The 24,017-nt window shown below is 33.6% G+C and overlaps 1 protein-coding gene across 1 annotated transcript; it reads left to right on the top strand.

Moving 5' to 3' along the window:
• The first annotated feature begins 795 nt into the window (after positions 1–795).
• Positions 796–2,805, top strand: LOC129808305 (protein odd-skipped-like). The gene is made up of 2 exons (XM_055858143.1): positions 796–1,341; positions 1,430–2,805. The coding sequence occupies exons 1-2, from the start codon at positions 1,275–1,277 to the stop codon at positions 2,509–2,511; spliced, it is 1,149 nt and encodes a 382-aa protein (XP_055714118.1). The 5' UTR covers positions 796–1,274; the 3' UTR covers positions 2,512–2,805.
• Positions 2,806–24,017: the final 21,212 nt, after the last annotated feature.

Here is a 24,017-nt window from a genome sequence, read left to right as displayed (position 1 = left end):
TTCTAATAGTGAAAATGCATTTAGCGCTTATGTGTAGTAGTCTGCAACCCAATTCACTCTCGAAAAATAACAAAAATATTATAATTTACTAAAATACTCATCGAAATCTTTCAGCGTCAAAATATCACCTCTTGTAGTTTCGGATTTGACTAATATATATCGATTATGTTATATCCAAGTTATATCAACAGTGTTGTATTATAAATTTATTAAGTAGATAATAATAAGTTAATGAAAGAAATGATATATCAATTTTGAAATTTTGAGACTGGTGCATCAAAAATAATTTGCCTGTTGTGATTTCTCCTTGGAATATTTCTTATACCTTCGGGAACCTCACCCATCCCGTCATTAAGGACTCACCTTTTGCACCTTTTGGAACGGGAATACCTTGAGGAATACAATAACATCTGAGAGTATTGGTAAAGTGGCTTCTCGCTCTTTCCTTCTTGTTGCTGAGGCAACATTTTCATCAAGTTTTCTTCTATTTGGTGTCACGACGATGGTTCAGCAGCCAAAAGAGCTGCTGCTGTGGCAGATGCAATGGGTGTGAAAGAAACTTATGATGGTGCATTTGGGCCATCGGGCCCTCTCGTTCACGCTCCCATAGAAGGGCCCTTTCGTGTGGCAGACACTCTCTGCGGCCTTCTGCTGCGCTATCACCATAGAGATAATTACATAATGCCAGAGTTCACATCGACAGACCGTCCAATCCTAGTATAAGCTGACTTAGTCGGTAGGCGGTGAGTTCTCCCCACTCAGTCGCACGGCTTTTCACAACTCACAGAAGTTACTTCCCTGGAAGTAGTCGGGTGTGATAGTAGCAAGTCAGTTTGTGTCGACAATTAGTCGTTAGAGGAGCATTTGCCCTGCTCTCCTGCATAGAACATCGCAAAACGGCAGCACCTTTTTTTTCACGCAGAGATATCTAGTTTTTTTGCAAAAATTTCTTTCTTCTTTTTGTGATTTCTAACGTTCCTCAGAGATATCGGTTTTTAAGAAAAATGATTTGGACAGTTTAAGAAGAGAAGACAAAGTGAAATTCGGAACAAGCAATTGAGGATTCTTTTTTTTTTTGGTATATTGTTGTTGTTGTTGCTGGAACTCGACCAAAGTGTTTTTGTTTGACTTGGAGGAGGTTTATGGAATTTCGGCAAAAGTAAAAGGCAAAGCAGATAAACAAGAAGAGCAAGAAATCAAGCCGCTTCACAGTGTTCAAGAGTGAAATTTTCAAGTGAAACTCTGGGATATAAGATCAATTCGTTCCATGCACAATGTCCATCTCGGCAGCATCATCGTGCAGTGAAATAAGTCTGGAGGACCTACAGACACGAGATCCAGGTGAGTTAGATATAGAATTAAAAAAATAAATAAATAAATAAAATTCCTCGAAAAATAGGGCTAAAGGTCTTTTCCCCTTGTCCGCTAGATTTTTCCGCGGATTATGCGGAATCTGTGAAAGAAGAACGTCTGTCGAGTGTATCTCCAATGCTTACCCCACCACATACACCTACAGAGGAGGTCCCACCGCCCCCAGCCCCTGCCCCAGCCCCCATGACCCGAGACCGACCCGATTACGACTGTCAGCGAGGATTTCAGCCAAAGGTCACACAGCCGCCGTATCAGCTTCCATCTACTCATCACGCCCTCGGCCCCAGCTACCAGAGTCCGCCCCCACCGCACACCCTCTACCCACACAATCAACAAGTCCCCAGCTCCCTGCAGGAGCACCAGCAGCAGCACAAACTGTGGTTACAGGCGCAGGCGCAGATGCACGCCGCAGCTGCCGCTGCCCACCAGCAGCCACCCTACCCGCCCACCCTTCCACCCTACCCACCAGCACCGCTCCATCCGCACGTCAACCCTGCCCACCACACCGTCCTCATGAACCAGTGGATCCGTAGTGCTGCCCTCTACCAGCAGCATCACTTTCACCACCGAGCCCCCTACACCGTAGCCGATATGCAACGCTTGCACGCCACAGGTCGACCCGGAGGCATGGGACCCATGAAGATAGCCGGAACCGCTGGAGCTCGACCCAAAAAACAATTCATCTGCAAATACTGCAACCGGCATTTCACGAAGTCCTACAATCTCCTAATCCACGAACGGACCCACACAGACGAACGACCCTACTCCTGTGACATCTGCGGCAAGGCTTTCCGGAGACAAGACCACCTCCGGGACCATCGCTACATCCACTCGAAAGAAAAACCCTTCAAGTGCGGCGACTGCGGAAAGGGCTTCTGTCAATCCCGGACCCTAGCCGTCCACAAAATCACCCATCTCGAGGAGTCTCCGCACAAGTGTCCCATCTGCAATCGCAGCTTCAACCAGCGAGCAAATCTCAAGACCCACATGCAGAGTCACACAATGACCAACCGCCCAACCCATGCTCCAGCCACGCCAATCCTGGACCTATCCCAGAAGACCGATGTGCGATCAGACCCAAAATCCCAGGCACCAAAGAAAGCACTAGGTTTCAGCATTGAGGACATCATGAAGAGATAGGCTCCCGGGGGATTGCCCGGCAGCTGGACAGAGACCAAAGAATCCCCTTCCACTAACGAGTTGTCTTAATAGCTCAATTGCCAAATGATTCCCTAGACTGAAGCACCCCGAAGACAAAGACACAATGGCAAAGATTATGCTTGATGATCTCACTACTCATTAGGTTAATTTAATGAATGTAACTTTAGTGTAAATATTATTTTATGTACAGTGTTAGGGCCTGGATATTGTTGATGCTGCGCATGTAGAAGAATTAATAAAACCTTCAGTTATCACTTATTGCTGTCGTCAATGGAAGTGCTTAAGCATTTAATTAAACACATTGGCTTCGAAGTCGTTTGACCCCAATTCAAATCCCAGGGATATTTCGATGATACTCAGCGTTGTGATTTATGCACTAATTCTCATTTATTGAGTACTTCCCGTGAGGTATTATCCACCGATACACAGAGAAAATATAATAGTAAAATCAACTATCTTCTCGTATAGTTGAATCTACTATTGAAAAATAGTGAAGCTATTGCAGGGTATGTAAAATTTTAATCTTGACTTTACTACTTATAATTGAATAAATTTTGTTACCGTTCCTGATTGTAGAATTTACAGTCGAGTTCCTCAAATTTGAACGACGACGGTTGAATTCAAAATGTGAAATTTGAGGATATGTAAAGAAAGTTTTGGGTGAAGTCTGAATTAAAACCATTTTTCTCTTATGTTTCCTTAATATTATCGAAGGGTCGAAGGAACACTTCTTCGACAGGGAACCCCCATTGACACTTTTGTCAAAATCTTTAAATTTATTTAAAGTGTCTAATAAAATGTAAATAATATGACGTTTTTCTTGAGTCTACGGTTTCTGATAAGGATAGGTGTTCAAATTTCGTATTCCAAATGGTCCAAAGTAGGGTGTTAATAAGTCCTGACACGACTTCTTAAAATGTCAATAGGCGTTCCTTTCACCCCACTGAGCATGTGTTAAGAAAGTTTGGGTGGAGTCTGAATTAAAACCATTTTTCTCTTATGTTTCCTTAATATTATCGTACTATATTAACTTCCGTAACAAATTCCATTTATTTCACAATAACTTACATTGATATATTCTCTAAACTTATTTTTCTTAATTTAGGGAAAGTGCATTTCACATGAATTTCGTTACATTTTTGAAAATATTGTTTAAATTTGAGGATTGAGAAATGTCATCTATACCCCCAAATTTTCAAATTTGAGGAACTCTAATGTAAGGTGAAAGGAACGTCTATTGACACTTTAAGAACTCGTGTCAACACCTATTGGCACCCTACTCTGTACCATTTGGGATATGAAATTTGAACATCTTTGTTTATAGTAAAAGATTTACAGAAAAAACGTTATATTACTTATATTTTACTAGATACATTAAATAATTTTCAACATTTTGACAAAAATGTCAATAGGGGTTCCCTGTCGAACAGACGTTCCTCCGACCCTAGTACGCATGAACTAGATTTTACAATTTTATTAAGTCAACAAGAAAACCGTTTTCATTGAAAATTTTTAGAAACATTTTTTAACTAATTTTTGTGTCTTGTTTAATCATAAAAATTATTTAATAATTTAGTTTCAATAATTTTCAATACTTTTTATTTTTTTACTCTTAATATGTTGGAAATTTTTTTTCAGAGATGTTGCTTCCTTCCTTGCCCGGAGAGAGCTCTGTATGCAGAATCAACAAAACAAACTCGGCAAAAGTAGTCTACATTTTTCTTTCCTTTGAATTGCAATAAAACTGAACTAGGGTCATCATCTTGATAAAAAAAATTAAATTTGAGAAATAAAGAAAATATGAGCTACTACTTTTTCATCAGTAAATTGCATAAATTCACAAAATTCAATTGTTTCTAAAAATGAAGTGAATAGTCATATTTTACGAATGGACGTTTTTCTTAAGTCGATCTGACGAAAATATAAAGTCAGCAGGATATCAAGGGTCAATGAGTAAAGGAAAAATATAATTACAGTGGATCGAATACTTTTCACATAACGTGCATTTCTTCAAATTTCTTAAAAAAAATTGTCAATAAAATAAATAAATAAAAATATTTTGATAGTTTTATTCTAAAATCTACAATTTATTTTATTTTAACTCTTTCTTGATACCTGAAATATTTTTATCAAAATTCTTCGTGTTGTAAAGTACAATAGTTATGATGAGCAATGAATTTTAATTTATTTTTCAGTAATGTATCTAAGTTGCGACTACCACCGTCTTACCATACTCGGTCTCCCCACGAAAATGTCAGAAACCCTCAATTCGAGAGTTGTTTAATGCGTGTCTACGACAAGATTGTACCAAATAATTTGATATTTTTTATGACAGCTGTCACTAGCTTCGCATTTTCGTTGTACGTAAACATTGTAACACGTGTTTTTACCTTTCTTTTGGTGAAACTCTCATCAAATTCTGTTCATTTTTCACTGAGATACGAAATAATTATGGAAAAGAGAAGGGAACTGATCGTGCACACGTATCTAAAAAATCCAGAAATCGATTACGCGGACCGCGGAAAACTCACAAATAACTCACGCTAGATCGTCCGGAAGGTGATTCTTCGATTCTTCGACAATTTTTGCAAAATAAGAAAAATGACCAGGAGAAAGATTTTCCTTTTTATTCTTACTAGAATAACACAAATGCATAATTCAAGTCCTTAACAAGTACTTAAAAAGTCCTTAGGAAAGGTATTATTTGAGCTAATGTAGTGACATCTGACGACAGAAACTTGCAAAAAAAACATTGTAAAAGCAAGAACAGAAATTATATCAATATACTTCGTAAAATCTGTGAGAATCTTTTAATAATTGTATTATTTTTTATGATGTCAGTAGAATACATTTATACACAGAAAAAATAAGTATTTCAAAAAATGTTCGTAGGGCAAGTTTGCCAAATTTCGGCATAGTTGCATGCAAGCGTCAAGGTCTCAAGTTTGAAATGTAATATTTTTAATACAAATTGATTTTTTTATTACTTTTTTTTTAAGGAGTGTTGCTTGGAAACTTGTAGGCAGTTTATCGTCTTTATTTTCTCTAAAATCATTCTTAACACATTTTAAAATGAATAAAAATGTAGACATAGGTTTGGTGGCCTATTTCGGCCACCTTCATTCTCATAGTTCCTTACCCTTCCGGAATTCTTCCAATATCTTTTTTACATCATCTTGTTTGTCGAAGCGACATTTTTTGTTATTTCTATGCATTGTGCAATCTCTAGTGTATGTGAAAAATAAAAATTAATGGAAATTCGAGGAACAAATAAGTGGGCGGAATTGCCAGCTGGCCGAAATTTGGTACACTTACCCTAAGTGTTTGTAAATTCCTATTGGGGACTTAGGAAATTGTATTAAATTTTACAACTCATTAAAAAGTTTGCAAAAGTTTGTGTTTTTCACAAACTTTGTATGTAACTAATAGAGAACCGGTGAGCGTCGGGAGATGGGCTAGCTTAGAAAAAGACGACTCTTCCCAAGGCTTTCGGCTCGGACTTCAAACCTTCCTCAGTGGTTAAATCTAGAATTTTCTGGCTTTGTCAATTGGTCTGGGGTTTCACAGGGCATGGGATTTGGGGCTCTGCACTTTGAATTCTTGATATTTTTCTTAATTTTAGCTTTTTAATGTTTTTTTCTTGCTGTCTTTGATACGGATGTCTTTGTGAGACTGATACTAGATTTGACCACTGAGGAAGGCTTGGAGTCCGAGCCGAAAGCTTTGGGAAGAATCGTCTTTTTCTAAGCTACCCCATCCCCTGACGCTCACCGGTTCTATATTATTTAAATTATTCGTCGTAAAATACCCAAAATGTTTGTATGTAACATCATCACTTGAAGAGCATTTTTTTCTTTTTAAAATAATTTGTTCGTCAATTTTCGTAAACTCACAAAAAATATTCGTAAAATTTTGTCATTTGCACGTAAAGTTTTGTCAGACAAACAAATGTGTATGATCAAATATTTGTAAAACAGAAAATGCGCATCAAGTGATGATATTACGAACAATTTTTGTTGAAATGTACAAACTTCTACGAACCTTTTATTGGATTATTCCTTCTACTAAGATTTATTAAATCTCCAATTGGAATTCACAAACATTTACAAAGAATTTAAGGAATTTTTCTTCTGTCTAGAGATCATTTTAGGGGATAGATGTTAGGTTTGGGAGTGGTGTACAGATTTTAAGAATTTGTCAAATTACAGAAGTACTAAGGAAAGTTCAGAAGGGGAGTGTCGAAATTGGTGTACATATTTTTCTCATAATATCTTCCCCTTGGATAATTTTCCAGAATTGTAAAATCAACAAAGGAATTTTGTAGAAATTTCTATTAATTTCTTTCTGTGTACAATAGCAATATGTCGCGTAATTTCCTATTTATAACCCCGGCAGAAGGAAAAGTTGGTGGAACTCAATTGTCTTGTATGGAGCAAATATAAGTAATTGAGGGATATCGATCGGTACTTGTGCCTTATCTCACGATGGACTACTGTAAAAGTCGCTCGTATCAGATTCCTTTGATGTTTGCCACTTTTCCAGTTCTTCTGATATCGCGTTCGTCTTTATCGCTACTCAATGACCCAATATTGCTAATAAAAGCCACACAATTTCTGCATGTGGCGATATAAGCAAGGTAAGTCCTCTAAATCGAAGTATGGATTGCCACCTAAGTCTTGTGTTCACACTTTATTGTACTTGGATGATCTTTCTAGTGAAACGGAATTGCAATTATCAGTCTTATCACAAGTAATACTAAAAGTGGTCGCATATGATTCATTAATGCTTATGTACTATCTCTTCCTCTGAAACCGTTGTTCTTCTCTTGAGACCCCTAGCGACATCTATGGAATAGAACATGTAGCTAGAAAAAAAGCTCTCTTGTGAAGAAGCGCGCTATGGTAAGAGCACTTTTAATTAGTGCTCTGAAGAAGTCTTCCACTCAGAGAGGGCCAGAGATGTACTAAGCAGTATTTCAGGGAATTATCTTTTGCAAAAATCAACTCATCATACTCATCAAGCACCTGCCATTCTCGGGGGAGCCTAAAAAAAAGTGCTGAGTAAGGTTCTTCGTTGGTCAGAAAGCCAACAAGGCAACAACTCACACAATTAACTAATCAAAGAAGTAGATCAAGAGAATGCCTCTCTGGATAAGCTTCTTTATCCTCCTGACTTCCCTGGTCACATCTCTTAACACCATCCATCTATAATCTCCCAAGAGACATGGCAATGAGAAGCCAAAATTGGGCTGTTTTGAAAGAAAATTGCAAGGGAGATGTGACCATTTGGAGTCAGATAATTGGCAAATCCCGGAAAGTGTCCGAGACAATGTTGCAGAGACCAAAGAGAGAAACGTCAATCAAGGGTCAAAGAATCCACATGCAACTGCCAATGGATGTGGGATCGTCGCTGAATCTATTTGCAAAATTATTTGGAAAATTATACAGTTTGGATTTTTCGTGGTGGAAAAATTGCCACAGTGGAATTGATTGTGGTGCAGGAAGAGCATTATCTTGTCAATCTGACTTTAATTCGCAAATTGAGATTAATTTCCTGTGCCGTTCTCTTGTGCCTCACCAATGGAGATCAGGGAGGAAATGGTCCAAACCCTCTCTCTCCCCAAAAAAAAAATCAAGTGGGAATTTTTCTTAAAACTATCAATCACGCGAATTGGACAATCTCTCTGTGCCAAACTTAAATGCCTGGGCTTGCCAATTCTTTTTTGGATATTGGGGAGTGTGGGATTGAGAAACTATTAAAAAATTCTCAGGGCAATCAATAGACTAAAAATTAATCCTGCATGGGAGGCTAAGGAGAATTCGTAGAGTGCTCGATTGAAATGAAGCAGTTGATGAATTAAAAATAAATTGTATTTTACACAACTTGAATCTCTAGGTATCTCTAAGTAAGTATTTATAAATAATTAGAATTTCTGGTTAAAAATTATCCAATTTACTCAGTAAAAAAGTCAGTAAATAATTCAAAATGGTCAGTAAAAATTAAAAATTGTATAAAATCAATTTAAACTTAAGCGACAATTCAAAAGATGTTTTATAATTTTTCTTTTAATTTTTCATTTGCCAATAAAATTTTTCGGTTTCTGTGAATTAATAATTTACGATTTCGTTTTATTTGTCTACTGACCAAATTTAATTTCTTATTACCAAAATTCTGCTCACTCTGCTGCAACTATTTAATTAAATATTTGTAGAAAATGGCAATTATTTTAAAATTACAACTAATATTTTGATAATAATTTTTTTAATCAAATAAATATTATTTTCCTTTTATAGAACTAGAGTTAAAATTGTGTGAATAAGCCGACGTTAATTGCAATCAACAATAGGAAAATCCGGAAGTCGTCGGGGAGAGACAATCACTCAGGGAAATACATTAACTATCTCCAGAGCTTTCGGCTCGGTCTCCAAGCCTTCATGAGTGGTCAAGTCTAGCAATTTTTCTCTGAGACTCGTTCAGGGTTTTGGTCAGGATTACAATAGGGCATGAGAGAGAACGGGGGCACTATTCTTACTCTTTCTTGTACAACTTTTTGCAATATTTGACACAATTTTCGGATCTTCTTCTTCGTCTTGGGTCTTGCTGGGAATTTCTCTTTGTTAGCCTCTTTGTTAGACTTGACCACTGATGAAGGCTTGGAGACTTAGCCGAAAACTCTGGAGATAGTTCGTGTGTTTCCCTGAGTGATTGTCTCTTCCCGACGACTTCCGGATTTCCCTATTGTTTATAGTTAAAATCTTTAAGGTCTTTATAAGAATTTTATCAAAAACGTAAAATGTGCGTTATTAAATTAATTACTATAAATTAATAAAATCATAAATACACTTCAATTAAGTATATAAAGACTTTTGTTAAAAAAATACCTTTTTACAATTGTGTAATTTATAATACCTTTTAATTCAATCATATAATTGAAATTGCAGTGTATAAATAAGAAGTAAAAAATTAATATAGATCAGCAGAAAATCATGTTTAAAAAATTGAGTCTGATCCATGCTCAATTTAGGACGTTAAAATAAGTGACATTTTCATGTAATTTACAAATAGAAAATAAATTTTACATATATTTTTTTTGAATTCTTACTGAGCGAAATTTAATTTTTGTTAAATAAAATTTAATTGTCTTCTGACTAAATTTAATTTTTATTGACCGAGTTTTTCACCGTAAAATCGCGTTTATCGTAAAATTTTATAAAATAGTTGTATACTTCTCTAGAGATAATTTTCTCTATACGAAAATTTTATGAGAGCCCTTATACAGCTCCCAAGTCGAAATTTAAAATTGAAAAATTTGATATTTATATAAAGCTTTTTACACTAAACTGTTTCTGGATAAATCTTAAAAAAAAATAATTTTGTTTAATCTCTTTGATTTTAAAAATAAAACTACTTTTCAAAACATCAGAAGAAAAGTTTAACCGAATGTTTTAAACGTTTAGACATTTGGTTTCCTTAATCATAATTCCTTAATTCCTTAATTCATAAGGTCAACTTTATCACTGCACAAAAAAATAAGAAAATTTGAGCAAATCGGTTGAAAAATATACCCTCCATAATAATGAAACTTAGACTTTACAAAGTATCGAATTGTTTTTCGAACATAGGTGTCCAAGGACGAAATATTCACTTTGACTATTTTTAAAATATACCTAATCGAAAATGAAAAAATCTAGGATCCGTTTAAGAAATAAACCAAAAGAAAAGTTAATGATAATGTTGACTTATCAGGGGGGTCGCTGATATTTCTTACCATTTGTCCTCTAGCCGTGTCACAAGTAGAAAAAAAGTGGATTATATAACTATTGTTTCTTTGGGTCCGAGCAGTAAAATAGTTCTAAACTTTTGGAATTCCTAACAAGCAAATATGCAATTTTACATTTTGTTAATCTAGCACAATTTTGAAATGAGGTGATTGTAGAATACTATAAAGATTATTGAAGCATTTTTGATACAGTTTTCAAAGAGTTATTTGAATTATAATTAAATTTTGTCAACTTTTAAATAAGTTGTGTTGTAAACTTATTCTAAAGTTTCTAATCTTGGCGGAATATTTAAAATTGCACCATAACTCTAAGCATTGCAACATTGCTTCTCAGAGAGAATTGCTGCGAGATTGTGCTTGAAGAGAAACGACGATGTTGAAGCAATGTTCGTGATACTTTGTGCATTCTTGAGCATTTAAGCTTTGTTTTAGGGTTGGTTTGAGGATTTTTTAGCTATAATTGTCTCTGATTGAGCAACAGATGCAATCAACGATGATATATGGATTGAATTCTTCCCATCAAACGTCCATGCAAGGAATCTGCCAAGAAGTTGCTGAAGAATCTGCAGAAGTTATCATCCATTAGAGCACTGCCAAAACCACAACAATTATTTTGATTGATATCTCCAGATCGATGAGAAAATTTTCCGTGAAATTTTATCAAATTCCACGAACGTTTTATGTTAATTATTCATTTTTCTCTTGGACTAGCCCCCCTTCATCATCTGCCCAGACACTCACTGGGCATAATGGCTATAAACACCTCTCTCTCTTGTGTGCGGATTTGTGTGGGAACCTCATGTGTCTGCCCCATAATCTGCAGACTTATCAGCTTCCAAGTATGTAGCTGCTGAAGAGGGAGGACTGTCCAAATCTTCCTGATCTTTGAGAACGATGCGCTGGCCAGTGTATAATTTCTAAGATGGGCTAATAAACGGGTGTTGGTGGCGGGAGCAAATTCCCTTCGGACCAAAAATCCAAAACAAAAAAAAAAGGAAAACCATCAAGAAATGCGCTACTCGGTGATATAAGAGGAAAAAAAATGATTAGTTAAACGTCCCAAAATATGATCTCTTTCTTTCCTCTTGCACATTTTGAGATTCCCAGGGCGGGGTCAGGACGCCCTTTTAGCCAACATCTCACCAATTATTTATGTCGAGAGTCCAAGAGAGTAAAAATATTAAATAAAAAATAATCATAATAAGCCCGCCGGCGCCTTCACAGAGACAACGAGAAAGGCTCAAACATGGGATGAAAATAACTCCCCTAGAACAGTGCATAAGATGTGGATAAAATGTGGTAATTTTTTATAACTTTGTGTCTCTACCACCAGAAAGCGACTTGCCTCCGTTTTTGGCACAAGCTGCCAAACTAACCCTAAATTAGGCGGAACTCTATGAAAAATAGACATAAGATGATCCCACGGAGATGAGCATCGAAATGGAGAGAGTGAGGTCAGAAAGGTGCAACTGTGTTATTATTTTCGAGTGATCTTTTTTAGGTAATACTTGTTATTGAAAGAATTCACAGATATTGAAAATAAACCAACAAATCCAATCTGATAACATAAGACTTTCTGAAAAATATGGTATACTGAATTTGGTCATTTTCAATTTATTTAAATTTAAATTAATTAATTAAATATTAAGATAGAAAATGTTTTTTCTATTGTGTTATAACCTTAAAGTTATGAAATATTAAATTTTTTTAAATATAAATTTTCTTATCGATAAATAGAAATTATTTTAAAAACAAAAACAAACTTTAAGTTTTAAGAAATAATAAGCAAATTCTGTTAAAATAAATGATTCTAGAATAAGTCGATTAATAATATAGTACTTATATTTTATGTAGGACTGACTACAAACTAAAAAAAAAATAAAACATTTCATTGTAAAAGGGGTGGCAGAGCATCCCTTGCCTTGCGAAATGGTTGAACTCGTAACTTAGATATTACCTCAGAAGTATTTTCGAGCAATTTACCGTTTACCGGTTCATAAATCAATAAATATTCCTAAAATAGCTTAAGAGTAAAGAAATTGATTTCCGGACAAAAATTTTTTATCGGTTCATGAACAATTCATATCCGGATAGAATCGGTTCAGTTTTATCAAAAATTTCAAGCCCAATTACCATTCCGTTCAGAATTGGAATTTCCGTTAACATTTGACCTTGAAAAACCCTTATTAGGAAATAATTCAACGTTATTTTCTTAGAAGAACGAAATGTTCGCCCAGGTAATCTTAAAAAAAATATCCAAAAATAAAAAATAATAGTATGACGCGTTTTTAAACAATCCCAAAAAACATGATTTTGGCGAGTAACCGATAAGGTTGGTTTTTTACTGACTTTAATCGAGTTTAATCTAACTGAAATTGTTTTATTTATCGAAATTGATCGTTATGGCTCCGGCACATCCTTTAGGTCAGGAAAATTTCATTAACCAGAAATTTGAATCCTTTTTTTCTCACATCCTTTGAATATGACTATTTTATTCATCAGCACTTTTCTTCTTTTAAACATCACTCTAAATTCAATTTAGCCTAATCGAAATTGGAGTTCGAAAAAATAGATAAACACATGCAAAACGTGTGAGAAAGAAAGAGATGTGAATTTTAATTTCATGAAATTTTCCTGATCAAAAAGCTGTGCCGGAGCCATTACTGACCAAAATCGATTTTATTATTGGTCAAAGTCAATCTATAATGAAAACACTGAAACACCTTTTAGATCAGGAAAACTCAAAATTCTTATCATTTTCTTTCTCAAATGTTTTATATATATTTAATTCTCATTTTGTATTAAAATATGAATTACACTAAATTGAATTTGTTGTGATGAATAAAAAAAGAAGAGCGCGAAAGAGATGAATAGACGTCCGCAAAATATCTCAGTTAAGAAAGAAATTGGAATTTGGCTTCATGAAATTTTCCTTAATAAAATTGAGTTTTTATTGTATAGGGGAGACTGGGGCAAAAAGTCACAAATCGAAAAATTCAAAATTTAATATTTTCCAAGATAAAAAAGATAGCGGATCAAATTTTTTTCTATAGATAGCCTCCATAGACCTTCTTCAATGTCGTAAGTTTCTTAGAATTCGAACAAGGAATTTAGAAAATAAAAAATATCAAAATTTTTAGCCCTATTTTTGAAATATTTTCCTTGTAGAAGATAACATTTATTACCTACTTATTTTCCAAAATTGATGCACTGGTGAATATTTTCTAAATAATTTGGATTTTTTGAATACGAATTCGCTTTCTATTTTAGAATTTCACAAAAGTTCTTTTCTTCAGAAATCCTTTTATTAAAAATGGCCACTTGGGGTAAAAAGTAACAAAAGGTATAGAGCAAAAAGTAACAAAAAAGCGAAGCAATTTCTAATGTCGCACGGCGAAAAGAAATGTCAATGCTATGTGTCGCGGCTTGTTGTTTGTATTGGTCAAACGATTTGCAGTCTTTTGTGTGTTTTTTCCAAAATAGCTTGAAAAGCGCTTTTCTCGTTTTCTCACTTTTCTTGTAGAGAAGACGGTGTTTTACAAAGCTGTAGATGAATAAATTTTCTATGAAAATATGTCCTCTAGGTATTTTTTCAAATTTACGGAAGCCCGTAATGAAGCGAATCAGAATATGATAATATCCAATGTCTGGTACTATTTGCCCCAGCATTTTTGAGAATAGTCACAAAATTACCTTTTAGAAATCGGCTCGATAAACGTATTTCCTTACAAAATAGAGGAAGATTACTTTCACAAATTTGTAGAGCGGTAAATTTCCTATAACACTGCGTTGCTTAGAAATTTTTGAAGCGCTCGAGTAGCTTGTAAAAAAATAAAATATCCGTTTTGTGACTTTTTGTCCCAGTCTCCCCTATTTTTTTATTTTTAAATGTTTTAAATGCTTCTAATCATACACTGAGAGAAATCCGAAAAAGTTAAAATAACATTCTGGAAATGTTTATTTTACCCCGCAGTATTGATCCAAAATCGGTGTAAATATTACCCTTTTTAGGTGTATTGGGGGTTAAAGTTAATCATTTTCATGTTAATTTTACCCTTAAAAAGGTGTAAAATTAACATTAAAAAATGTTGATATATTTTTACACCTCAAAAGTGTTAAATTTATGAGGAAAAAAAGTTAATCGCACCCTCTTTTTTCCTCAGTGTACTAACTTTTTTATCAAACGAATTTACTAATATTCTGACGAAACCTATTTTTTAATAATCAAATTTTAATTTTTCACTGACCGGTTTCAGTAAAAAGCTGCTGATTCCGCTGCATCTGTAAAATATTAAAATATAAAATTTAATTAGGATAATAATGAAAAAATTGAAAAGTTGCAATACTAGATTACGAAATTAGAATCAAATTTTATTGACCAATTATTTTTTGATAAAATTGTTACCTTAATTTTGTTGGAAAGATACTCAATATAGGGGGAAGTGGGGTAACTTTGAAAGTGGGGCACTTTTGAGATTGAGATTTTTCTCCTATGTTTAAGTGGAACTGAACTATATCAAAATATAATTTAGCTTCTTAAATTGTTTGTGCAGCTAAATTATATCACGATAAGGCTCAATTTTATTTAAAAATAGGTAGAAAAATCCAAATTTCAAAGGTACCCCACTTTCAAAGGTGTTCCACTTCCCCGTAGTAAATTTATAAATATTGTAATTATTTGTTAATTTCAGAAAAAACTTCGCAGGATTAGTGTACATTTCGTTAATTAATTTTTAACTTTGGAGCAATACTAAATAAAAGAATTGGTTAACAATTCTTTTATTATCAAAATATCAAAATCTAATATATATATTTAATATCAAAATCTTGTTCTTTCTCTGATGGATTTATATAGAGATATTCATATTAAAGATTTCATGACTGGAGAATCCCAAAAACTACAAACCACGACGGATTATGCCTATTTTTTTGTCAAAATAATTCTGATGAATAAAAAATTACTCGAAAATTGGAATTGGATAGGGAGAAAATTTTCATCAGTAGCTCTCCTGATGTTGACCATTTGGACGTCTGAACGGTTTGAAGCAGCAAGATATCTTGTGATTCGAATATTAACTGCATTTTTGTTAATTATATAGAACAGCAAGATTGAATATAATCCTCTGTAGTCAGAGAATATCAATCTCCGCCTTAAATACTGGGGTCTAACCTCTTTCCACTGAAGATGATCTTACTGCTTTATTTACAATTTCCTCTATATCTGGGCTTGATTACTCCTAGAAGTTTAGCTATTTTTCACGTGCTAAAGTTACTCCTTTGGCCTTTTTTTTATTATGAGGAATCATAAAGAAATCAGTGCATAACGATATAAAAGTTCCAGATGTGCGAAAACAGCAGCTTCTTCTCAGAATTCCCGATGATCATCGTGAAAATTGTACAAAGACATTCCCTTTTGTTGGCAATGACATAAAGAGCATGAAATAACATATAAAATCCTTTTCTTCGTGGATTTAGAGGCTTGTATTTGATGTTTGGTATCTTTTTTCCAGGTATTTGCTGTTACTGAATTGTAGACACAAAAAGAGGTGTGAAGTGTGATAATATTTCCTATTTCTTTCACCAAGCTAAAGCAAAAGGAATTTACAATAAAATAACCATTTATTAGCATTTTGATAAGAGAACCATCTTTCATTCTTGGAAATTGCTCAGATCTTTTGTGTGTGGCCAAGAAAATAGAGAAAAGTGGAAGGTACATGAGTCAATATTTAATTGTTTTATTAGTCGGTAATTCTTCGAATGTCTTATCAATCGATATCATCAAATTTCACTACATTTTATCTGAAATATGCTACACAAAGAAAATTTTTTTTCGGTTCTTCTATATCTTAGTACAAAAAAAATCTAATCCATTATTTTGTCCAATTAGCGCAATAATATCATAATTTATTTACAAACACTCCGAGGCATCTATTCCAGGTGAATTATATTGCTCATCTGTTTTCTACAACTAATGATCATTAGATCCAATTATCGAGACCTTCTGGTAGCACCAACAAAATCATAAAATTATTAAAGAACTTGAGGAATACTTACCACGGCATCTGTTCTTTCGTGATCATTTTATAGCTTCTTTTCTGACTAACAAAAAATATCACACATCATAAAAATCATATTTTTTACTCTATAATTTAAGAAAGCGTTGCATAAAGAGAAACTTTTTATATTATGGTGCTATTACATACTTTAAAAATTTATTTATTATTACTATTTTTTAAGACAAGCAATTTATTAATAATCAGAAGAAGAATAAGAGAAATAAGGTCGGAAAATGTAAAGTAAAACAAAAACTTACTAAAGAAAAATTCAAAAAAATAAACTTTAAAATTAATATAAAAACGAACCTTAGATTTAGTACAATTGCTTAACTAGGTCTTTGACTCTACAAGCCTACACAACAAAAGTACAATATATTGTCAATGTCCTTAACTATATATCATAAAATGTACATAAATATAAAGCGTTTAAAGCTCGTAATCAATCATTTATTCTAGTAACCAATTTCTTCAGTGAGTTAATATTTAGCACGTGCCTGTACTAAATGTTTTTATTTTTAAATTATCTTGTCTTATTCATTTTCAAATTTGTTTGGTTAATGTATTTAAAAAGGCAAAGATTGTTTTCCTCATCATGATTTTGAATTAGAGTAGAGATTGATTGATAACGTTTTAAAGACACTGCATCATAATTTTAGTACATTTTGTTGACTATATGCCTATATTTTAAATTTATATAATTGTACTACCAAAACAAAAAAAATTTTGGTCGTAATTGATCACCTTTCTCTTTTGATATTTAAAGTTGTGCATTTTTTAAATGAATTATTATTTAGTACAGCCCTGTGCTAAAAATTTATTAATTATATTAAATTTCCATATCCAATTCTAATAAATTTAGCACTCACATTTTTTTGTAAATCATTTTTTCTGTATCCAAGTCCCTTCTGTGAGACACCTTATTCTTTTATAATATACCCCTTAGTTGTGGAATTGTTTTGCTATCCAAGAAAACATCCAGGTGAAAATTCTCAACTTTTATTACTATATATTTGCTACTTCTCTCAGATTTATCTGCTATTTCTGATCTCTTAACTGTTTTTTTGTTCAAGAAAATTCTTCCTACGGCGCTATTGAATGGCAGAAGCACCTGTCGTCCCTTCTAGATAATTCTAGGTAAAAATAAATCGATTGAGGTCAGAGCTATTATGTGATTTTTCTCCCCTTGAAACCTTGGCAACATTTCGCCCAGTTCTAATGAACTACAAAAAAAAAGAAGGAAATACGCAGAAGAATTAAAAGAATCTCTTGCACCATCAATTACGAACAAATTTACCATCACTTTAACACTAATTTACGTTATTTAAATAATCTCCCTTTACAATGTCTTTCCGTCTTGAGAACATATTCGCCAAATAGATAACAGCCAAAGTGCGAAAAAGGAGTTAGAGAAATGAGAACTTCAAAAGTCATTCTCAGCTTTTTTCTTCCTTCATCTTCGCCCTTCTTTTGCACGCCTGAGATTAACGAAAAAATGTGCATTATTTACAGCCGCATAACTCACAAAATGCTTAACCGTGGCTAAAAATTCCATATGCAACTTCCAAGGAGATAGGTGGAAAAATGGCAAAAGAATTATTTCGAAGGTTTTCTTCCGAACTCCAGTGCTAAGAGATAAAAATCCTCTTCATCATACAAATATGTGCACTTCATGCACAATAACCATCAACTCCAGTACCTTCTTAACTTATTATTATAGTCTCACAATTATACTGCAGAAATCCCCTGAAATGTGTGATGTGTTCACGCATGCCATTCGCGGAAAATATCTCTTAAATTCCTCTTCTTCGTCATACTCACAACTATTATACGGTCATTTGGCTTTTACAACTTAACTTTCAGACCCAATGGTATTCCTTTTTTTCACCCATTCACATTCGTCAAATGCATTAAATTACGTGATTATTTAGAGTTGTTGTCATTCTTTAAGGCCAACACTGAGAATAAGGAAATCCGCTCAAGAGATAGTCTCCAGGAAGATCAAGGGGTCTGTCAAAACAAAAGATTAAAGTCCAAGGGCTTTGAGTTTTTTAAAAGTTCCTTAAAGGCCTGGACTAAACGTATACGTAATAGGGGCTCAATACCTAATGTGCTGGACACACCTACGACTTAAGCTAAAAAACGTTTTAACGTAATTATTCTCAAAATGGTTTGCGGAATCTTTGTTTTTTTCCATTTTGTTTTTCCCAATGGTTTGCGGAATCTTTGTTTTTTCCATTTTTTTCCCGGTTTGGCTTTGGAATCTTGGTCATCGGTATTTTTTTTATTTTTTGGAAACTTTGTCTTTGGAAATCTTGTATATTTTAAAAAAGTATATTTTATTAATTAAAATAATGAAATTACAATGGTGTTTTTTGAAGTTTTTAGTTTGGTCATTTGGGGCGAAGGGAAATTTTCAGTGTTTTAAGAAGTTTTTAGTTTCATCATTTGGAGCAAAGGAAAATTTTCTGTGCTTTAGGAACTTTTTTGTTTCGTACTTTGGGGCAAAGGGAAATTTTCTGTGTTTTGGGAAGTTTTTAGTTTCGTTCTTTGGGGCAAAGGGAAATTTTCTGTGTTCGGGAAATTTTTAGTTTCGTCATTTGGAGCAAAGGAAAATTTTCTGTGCTTTGAGAAATTTTAAGTTTTGTCATTTGGAGCAAAGGGAAATTTTCTGTGTTTTGGGAAATTTTTAGTTTCGTCATTTTGGGCAAAGGGAAATTTTCTGTGTTTTGGGAAATTTTTAGTTTCGTCCTTTAGGACTAATGAAAATTTTCTGAGAAAAGGGATATTTTTGGAGAGTTATAAAATATACTTGTGCAAAATGTGTGACAGACAAAATTTCCGATAATTGTGCAAAATGTGTAAAAGACAAGATATCCAAAGACAAAGTTTCCAAAAAACAAAAATTACCGAAGACAAAAATTCCAAAGACAAACTGGGAAAAACAAAAAACAAAATAGAAAAAATGAAGATTCCCGATACCACTCAAAATAGATTAGACTACATTCCCATCAATTTCTTTTATGCTTAAGCCGTAAGTCTGTCTAGGACATAAGGCTTTAAATCATATGATTTAACTCTTAACAATATTACCTCAAAACTTTTTTTTTTATTTGCGGAAATTTGGAACAAGAATTGGATATTAAAGGTTACTAATCTATTTGTATGAAAAACCAAAAAAATTTCTTATTATTTAGGATTTTCAGACATTTGGAAACCGAACTAAACCTCCAGACAGAAGACTTCAGACTAAGACTACACACCGCTCTACAATATTTTGTAATAAGTCATCATGAACTAGTCCTGAATTAGGGAAATCAAGACTATTCCAAAAATTTTTGCTTAAAGCACACTTAGCGATAATTTTACGAACTTACTTTAATCTGAAAAATCATAATAACTTTATTAAGGTCAAATGATCCGAATAAGGGTTTATTAATTTTTTTAAGTCTTTTACAACAAAGAATTAAAGGTAATACAAAAAATATAAAAAAAAATAAAAGAATAAAAGAGTTCAAAAATAAACAAATAAATAAAAGAATTCTTCATAAATCAAAATCACTTCATAAAAAAGTATTAGAATAATACAAAGCTGCATATATTTTTAAAATAAAAAATAATACATTTATAAATAAACAAATTTGGAAGACAATACATACAAGAGGCTGAAAAAAGATGCTATATACATTATACATCCTTATTAAAACTACGAAAACTGATAAAATCGTTTGTATAAGCAGAAGTTTATAAAAAAAATGATAAAATACTTTTAATAAATTATTTTATAATTTTTTTTTATTAATTTCTTTTTAATCTATTAGTTAATTCAAGAAAAAAAAGTGAAATTTCTTTGTTTTCGGATAACTTTCAGAACAAATTAATAAAACCGCTTGTATATAGGGAAAGATAGTTAAAAAAGCAAAAAAAAAATATTTTAATAATTTTAATAAATTATTTCATCAATTTTTTTCTATTCATTTCTTTTTAATCTGTTAATTGAATCTAAAAAAATAACGTGAAATTTCTTTGTTTTTGGATAACTTTCAGAGCAAATGGACATTCTACCTATACACGAGCGATAGTACCCTTGAATTATTCTAAATAGCGGATTTACAAGGTCAAAGATTAAAATATTTTTAAAGAGCTTTATTTGTCAAGCAATTAGAGCAAATTCGGGATCAATGGAACCCTGATAAGTTCGAAAAGGTTATGATCATTCACTAATGATTTAATCAAATTTACATCGTCCTATATCTATAGGAAGTTCCAAAACAATGCAAAGCTTTTCCATGTTCATTTTTTCTTATAACTAAATTTCCAAATCTTTCTAGATGTGTTTTAAATTCCTTTCTTCAGATGTCTTCAAGTGTTTTGCTTGAGAAGCCCCTTGCCAAAATCAATTCAAGTTGATGGTGAGGAATTTAGGTTGCCCCTTGGCTCATCCAGATGGTCTGGCGAACGGTAGCACATCCGAAAATGGTGAAAAACAAAGAGATTGGCACGTTGCCCATCCACCTAAAGGCTATGCAAATTAGGGAGTTCCTTCGTTTGCATACCGCACGTTCCGAACCCAAACCTGGTTGTTGCAACAGGTGGCATGATTCCCATGCACAATCCTCGGATTCCCGAAAAGAAACTGCACGTTTCACTAGTTCCAGAAAAAAAACAGCCAATAAACTTCATTGAGGAAATTCACCTGGGAATTTGCTACATGGCTCATGATCAATTCTTGGCACAGAAACCAACATCTAAGAATTGCAACTTGCATATTCTTTTTAAACTGTTGCACATTTTTTTGTTGTTGTGGCACAAATGAATCGAATGTGGAGAGATGCATGGATGTGTGCATTGGATTTTAAATGGTTAAAATGCATATCGTGTGGTATCAAAAATATGCAAGTTGTGCCGCATGATTGCGCCGCCGCCACCAACGGACAGGTTTTGAATTATGGCATTCGTTTACTTCTTGTTTCAGTTCAACTCGGTCGGCACACGCTCGCGGGCACACGTCATTTCCCACGGATCCAAACATAATCAGCCAGAAAAGCGCACACCCGCACACCCAGTAATATGAAAATGCTTCAGAAAGCAGAAACAGAGACGAACCAGATTAATCTGACCACGAATCATCATGTTGGTCATTTACTAGAAAGGCCGCTAAAGTACTCTGAAAACTAAAGGTCAGTAACGCTGTTTCGTAAAAGTTTTTCGAAAGGTTCGCCAACTTGACAAACCTCTGTCACATTTAAATGGAAGAACATCCTTTGACAAATTTTTGACAAAGAATGATGCAAACCTCCCTCTTTCAGCGCAAGAGTCCCAAGTCCTACCCTGGGAATGTGTAGGGACGAACACGTCGTATTTATAACCTATGACCTAAACCATAAGCAACGAATAGCATCGAATGCAGCGCCTCGAGGTACAATACTGAATATTGCAGCAAGAGAGACGATACTTTAGGTATGTGATGGTGAAACGCATCCAGAACACCATTCTTTGCTGATCTTTCGGCGCGTAAAGTGAACTTTTGTCTCGATGGAGCTAAACTTTCTCAATTGGCCAATTTCTCTCCTCTGCAACTCGATCATTGGGGAATTAGGGTGCAAACACATTGATCGGCTGATGTTGTGGAACATGTCAATTTACATAATCTTTGAAATTTGTAACAGTAATGAAGATTTGTATATTTTATAAGAGGCTTAAAGAATTTCTTGTTTATAATTTTGAGGTCCTTATTAGGAATAGATGGATAGGTAGATTTTATTTTCTTTAACTCTTTTCGGACCGCAGCATATACTGCAAGCTCAGGATATCTGGGCTCAGGAATTAATTGAGGTCCTACAAAAAATATCCTACATTTGCACATCCTTATATTTAATTTGTAATCATACACAAGAATTGGTTTTTTATCAATTTTGAATAATTAAAAAACATTTGTCTTTTACAGAATATTCATATGCTGCTTTGGATACTCACTCATAGTCCCAAAAGAGACGAAAGAGTTAAACAATCTACGGCTGCCGCCGTAGGGTACAGCATTAAGGTTCTAAACGGAAAAAAAATTTGTTCAGTATATTTACAAATTGATAAATTTGCCGACTCAACAAAATTAATTCCAATTTTTCAGTAAATAATTGACATGCTCAAAACAAGCAAAAACGTATATTTTAATAGGAAAATGCATATAGGGGTAGGCTTTGTTGTTTCGCACACAAAAATGATGTTAAAGTTCAGTGATTTTTTCTGACTACCATGCAAACCGTGTGGATTTTCCAACTATGCCAAAAAAATGACTTACTTTATAAGGTTCATAATCCCACCTCACAAAATCCCAGGAAATCCTTAGATTTTTCTCTAGAGGAAAATAAAAATTTAATGGCGATTTGTGCGATAGATCAATCAAGATTCCATCTTCGCACACGATTCACGCCATCATTGAACACCCCATTTTCACCGTAAATATTGCACCGGATACTAAAAGTTGCACATCATTGTTTAAATGGAACACTAATCTACTTGATTAAACCGTTTGTAAAAAGAATAAATAATATCACTTTTTTTGAACTTTATGAGAGATGTTTTATTGACACTAAATATCATTTTTCCATCCACCCACAAAAAGTGCCTCTTCAGCCTAAAAGATTTTTACATAAATCTGAACCTTAATAACCCCTCTACAGAGCCGTAGCGAGGGTTTCTGGCGCCCCCGGCGGTAAGACTAGTGTGCCGCCCCCCCCCCCTATTTTTTAAAACTTTTTTTTAACTAAGTTATTGCATATTTTTTAATGGAAATAGTGAAAATTTTTGAAGGTTAATATTATATTAATATAGCATATATGGGCCAATCCACCTCAAGACGACCATAGGGGTACCCTTCATGGTCTGAGATGTTTCTTAATTTTACATATGTTAAAATACATGATCAAATAATATACCCCTATTTTTTTTCGCCCAAAAAAAAATTCTGGCCGGAGATACATGGCGCCAAAGATGGCGTCTCGCGCTTCATTCGTCAAATGAGATTTTTGGCAAATATTTCAAAATGCTTTATCTCGCGAACGGGTTGAGATTTCTTCTTATTCTTTTTTATTTGAAGGACAATTTTATACTCTTTAAAACGATATACGAGTTTTCGCATTACCTGTTCAAGTTTTTTTGTAACGGTTTTTTGATTTTTTTTTTGAAAAAAAATAAAAATTAATTTTTCTCAAAAACCCCATTCTCAAAAATTTTCATTTTTTTACTGTTGATCAGTAACATTGAGTACTACATTCTCTGAAAAGGCGATCTTCCACTTTTGCGCTTATTTAAAAAAAAAAAATATTCAAATTTTTACAACATTTTCAAAACTTACTCCTGGAGGGGAATTTTGTAATGCTCTGGCAATGACATATGACAAATGAAGCCGTGACATTGCCATTTCAGCTCACTTCGCATTGTCAGAAGTCACAAATTTGTGATTTCTGGCAATTCAAATGACAATGAATTTTGTTAAACAAATCAACCAAGACGTACTGTATTTTCATAAATTCATCAAGTAAAGAAATTTCATTAAAAATTCAATGAATTGCATTTTCGAACTCAAATGATATGACAAAAAAAGCTCGATTAGCATTGCCAGGTTTCGAACTCACGCGTGATAATGTCACGAA

Source organism: Phlebotomus papatasi, chromosome 3, assembly GCF_024763615.1.
Source record: "Phlebotomus papatasi isolate M1 chromosome 3, Ppap_2.1, whole genome shotgun sequence".
In the NCBI taxonomy this organism is placed as follows: domain Eukaryota; kingdom Metazoa; phylum Arthropoda; class Insecta; order Diptera; family Psychodidae; genus Phlebotomus; species Phlebotomus papatasi.
The sequence above is the reverse complement of the archived record's forward strand: the minus strand, read 5'-3'. Positions and strand labels throughout refer to the sequence as shown.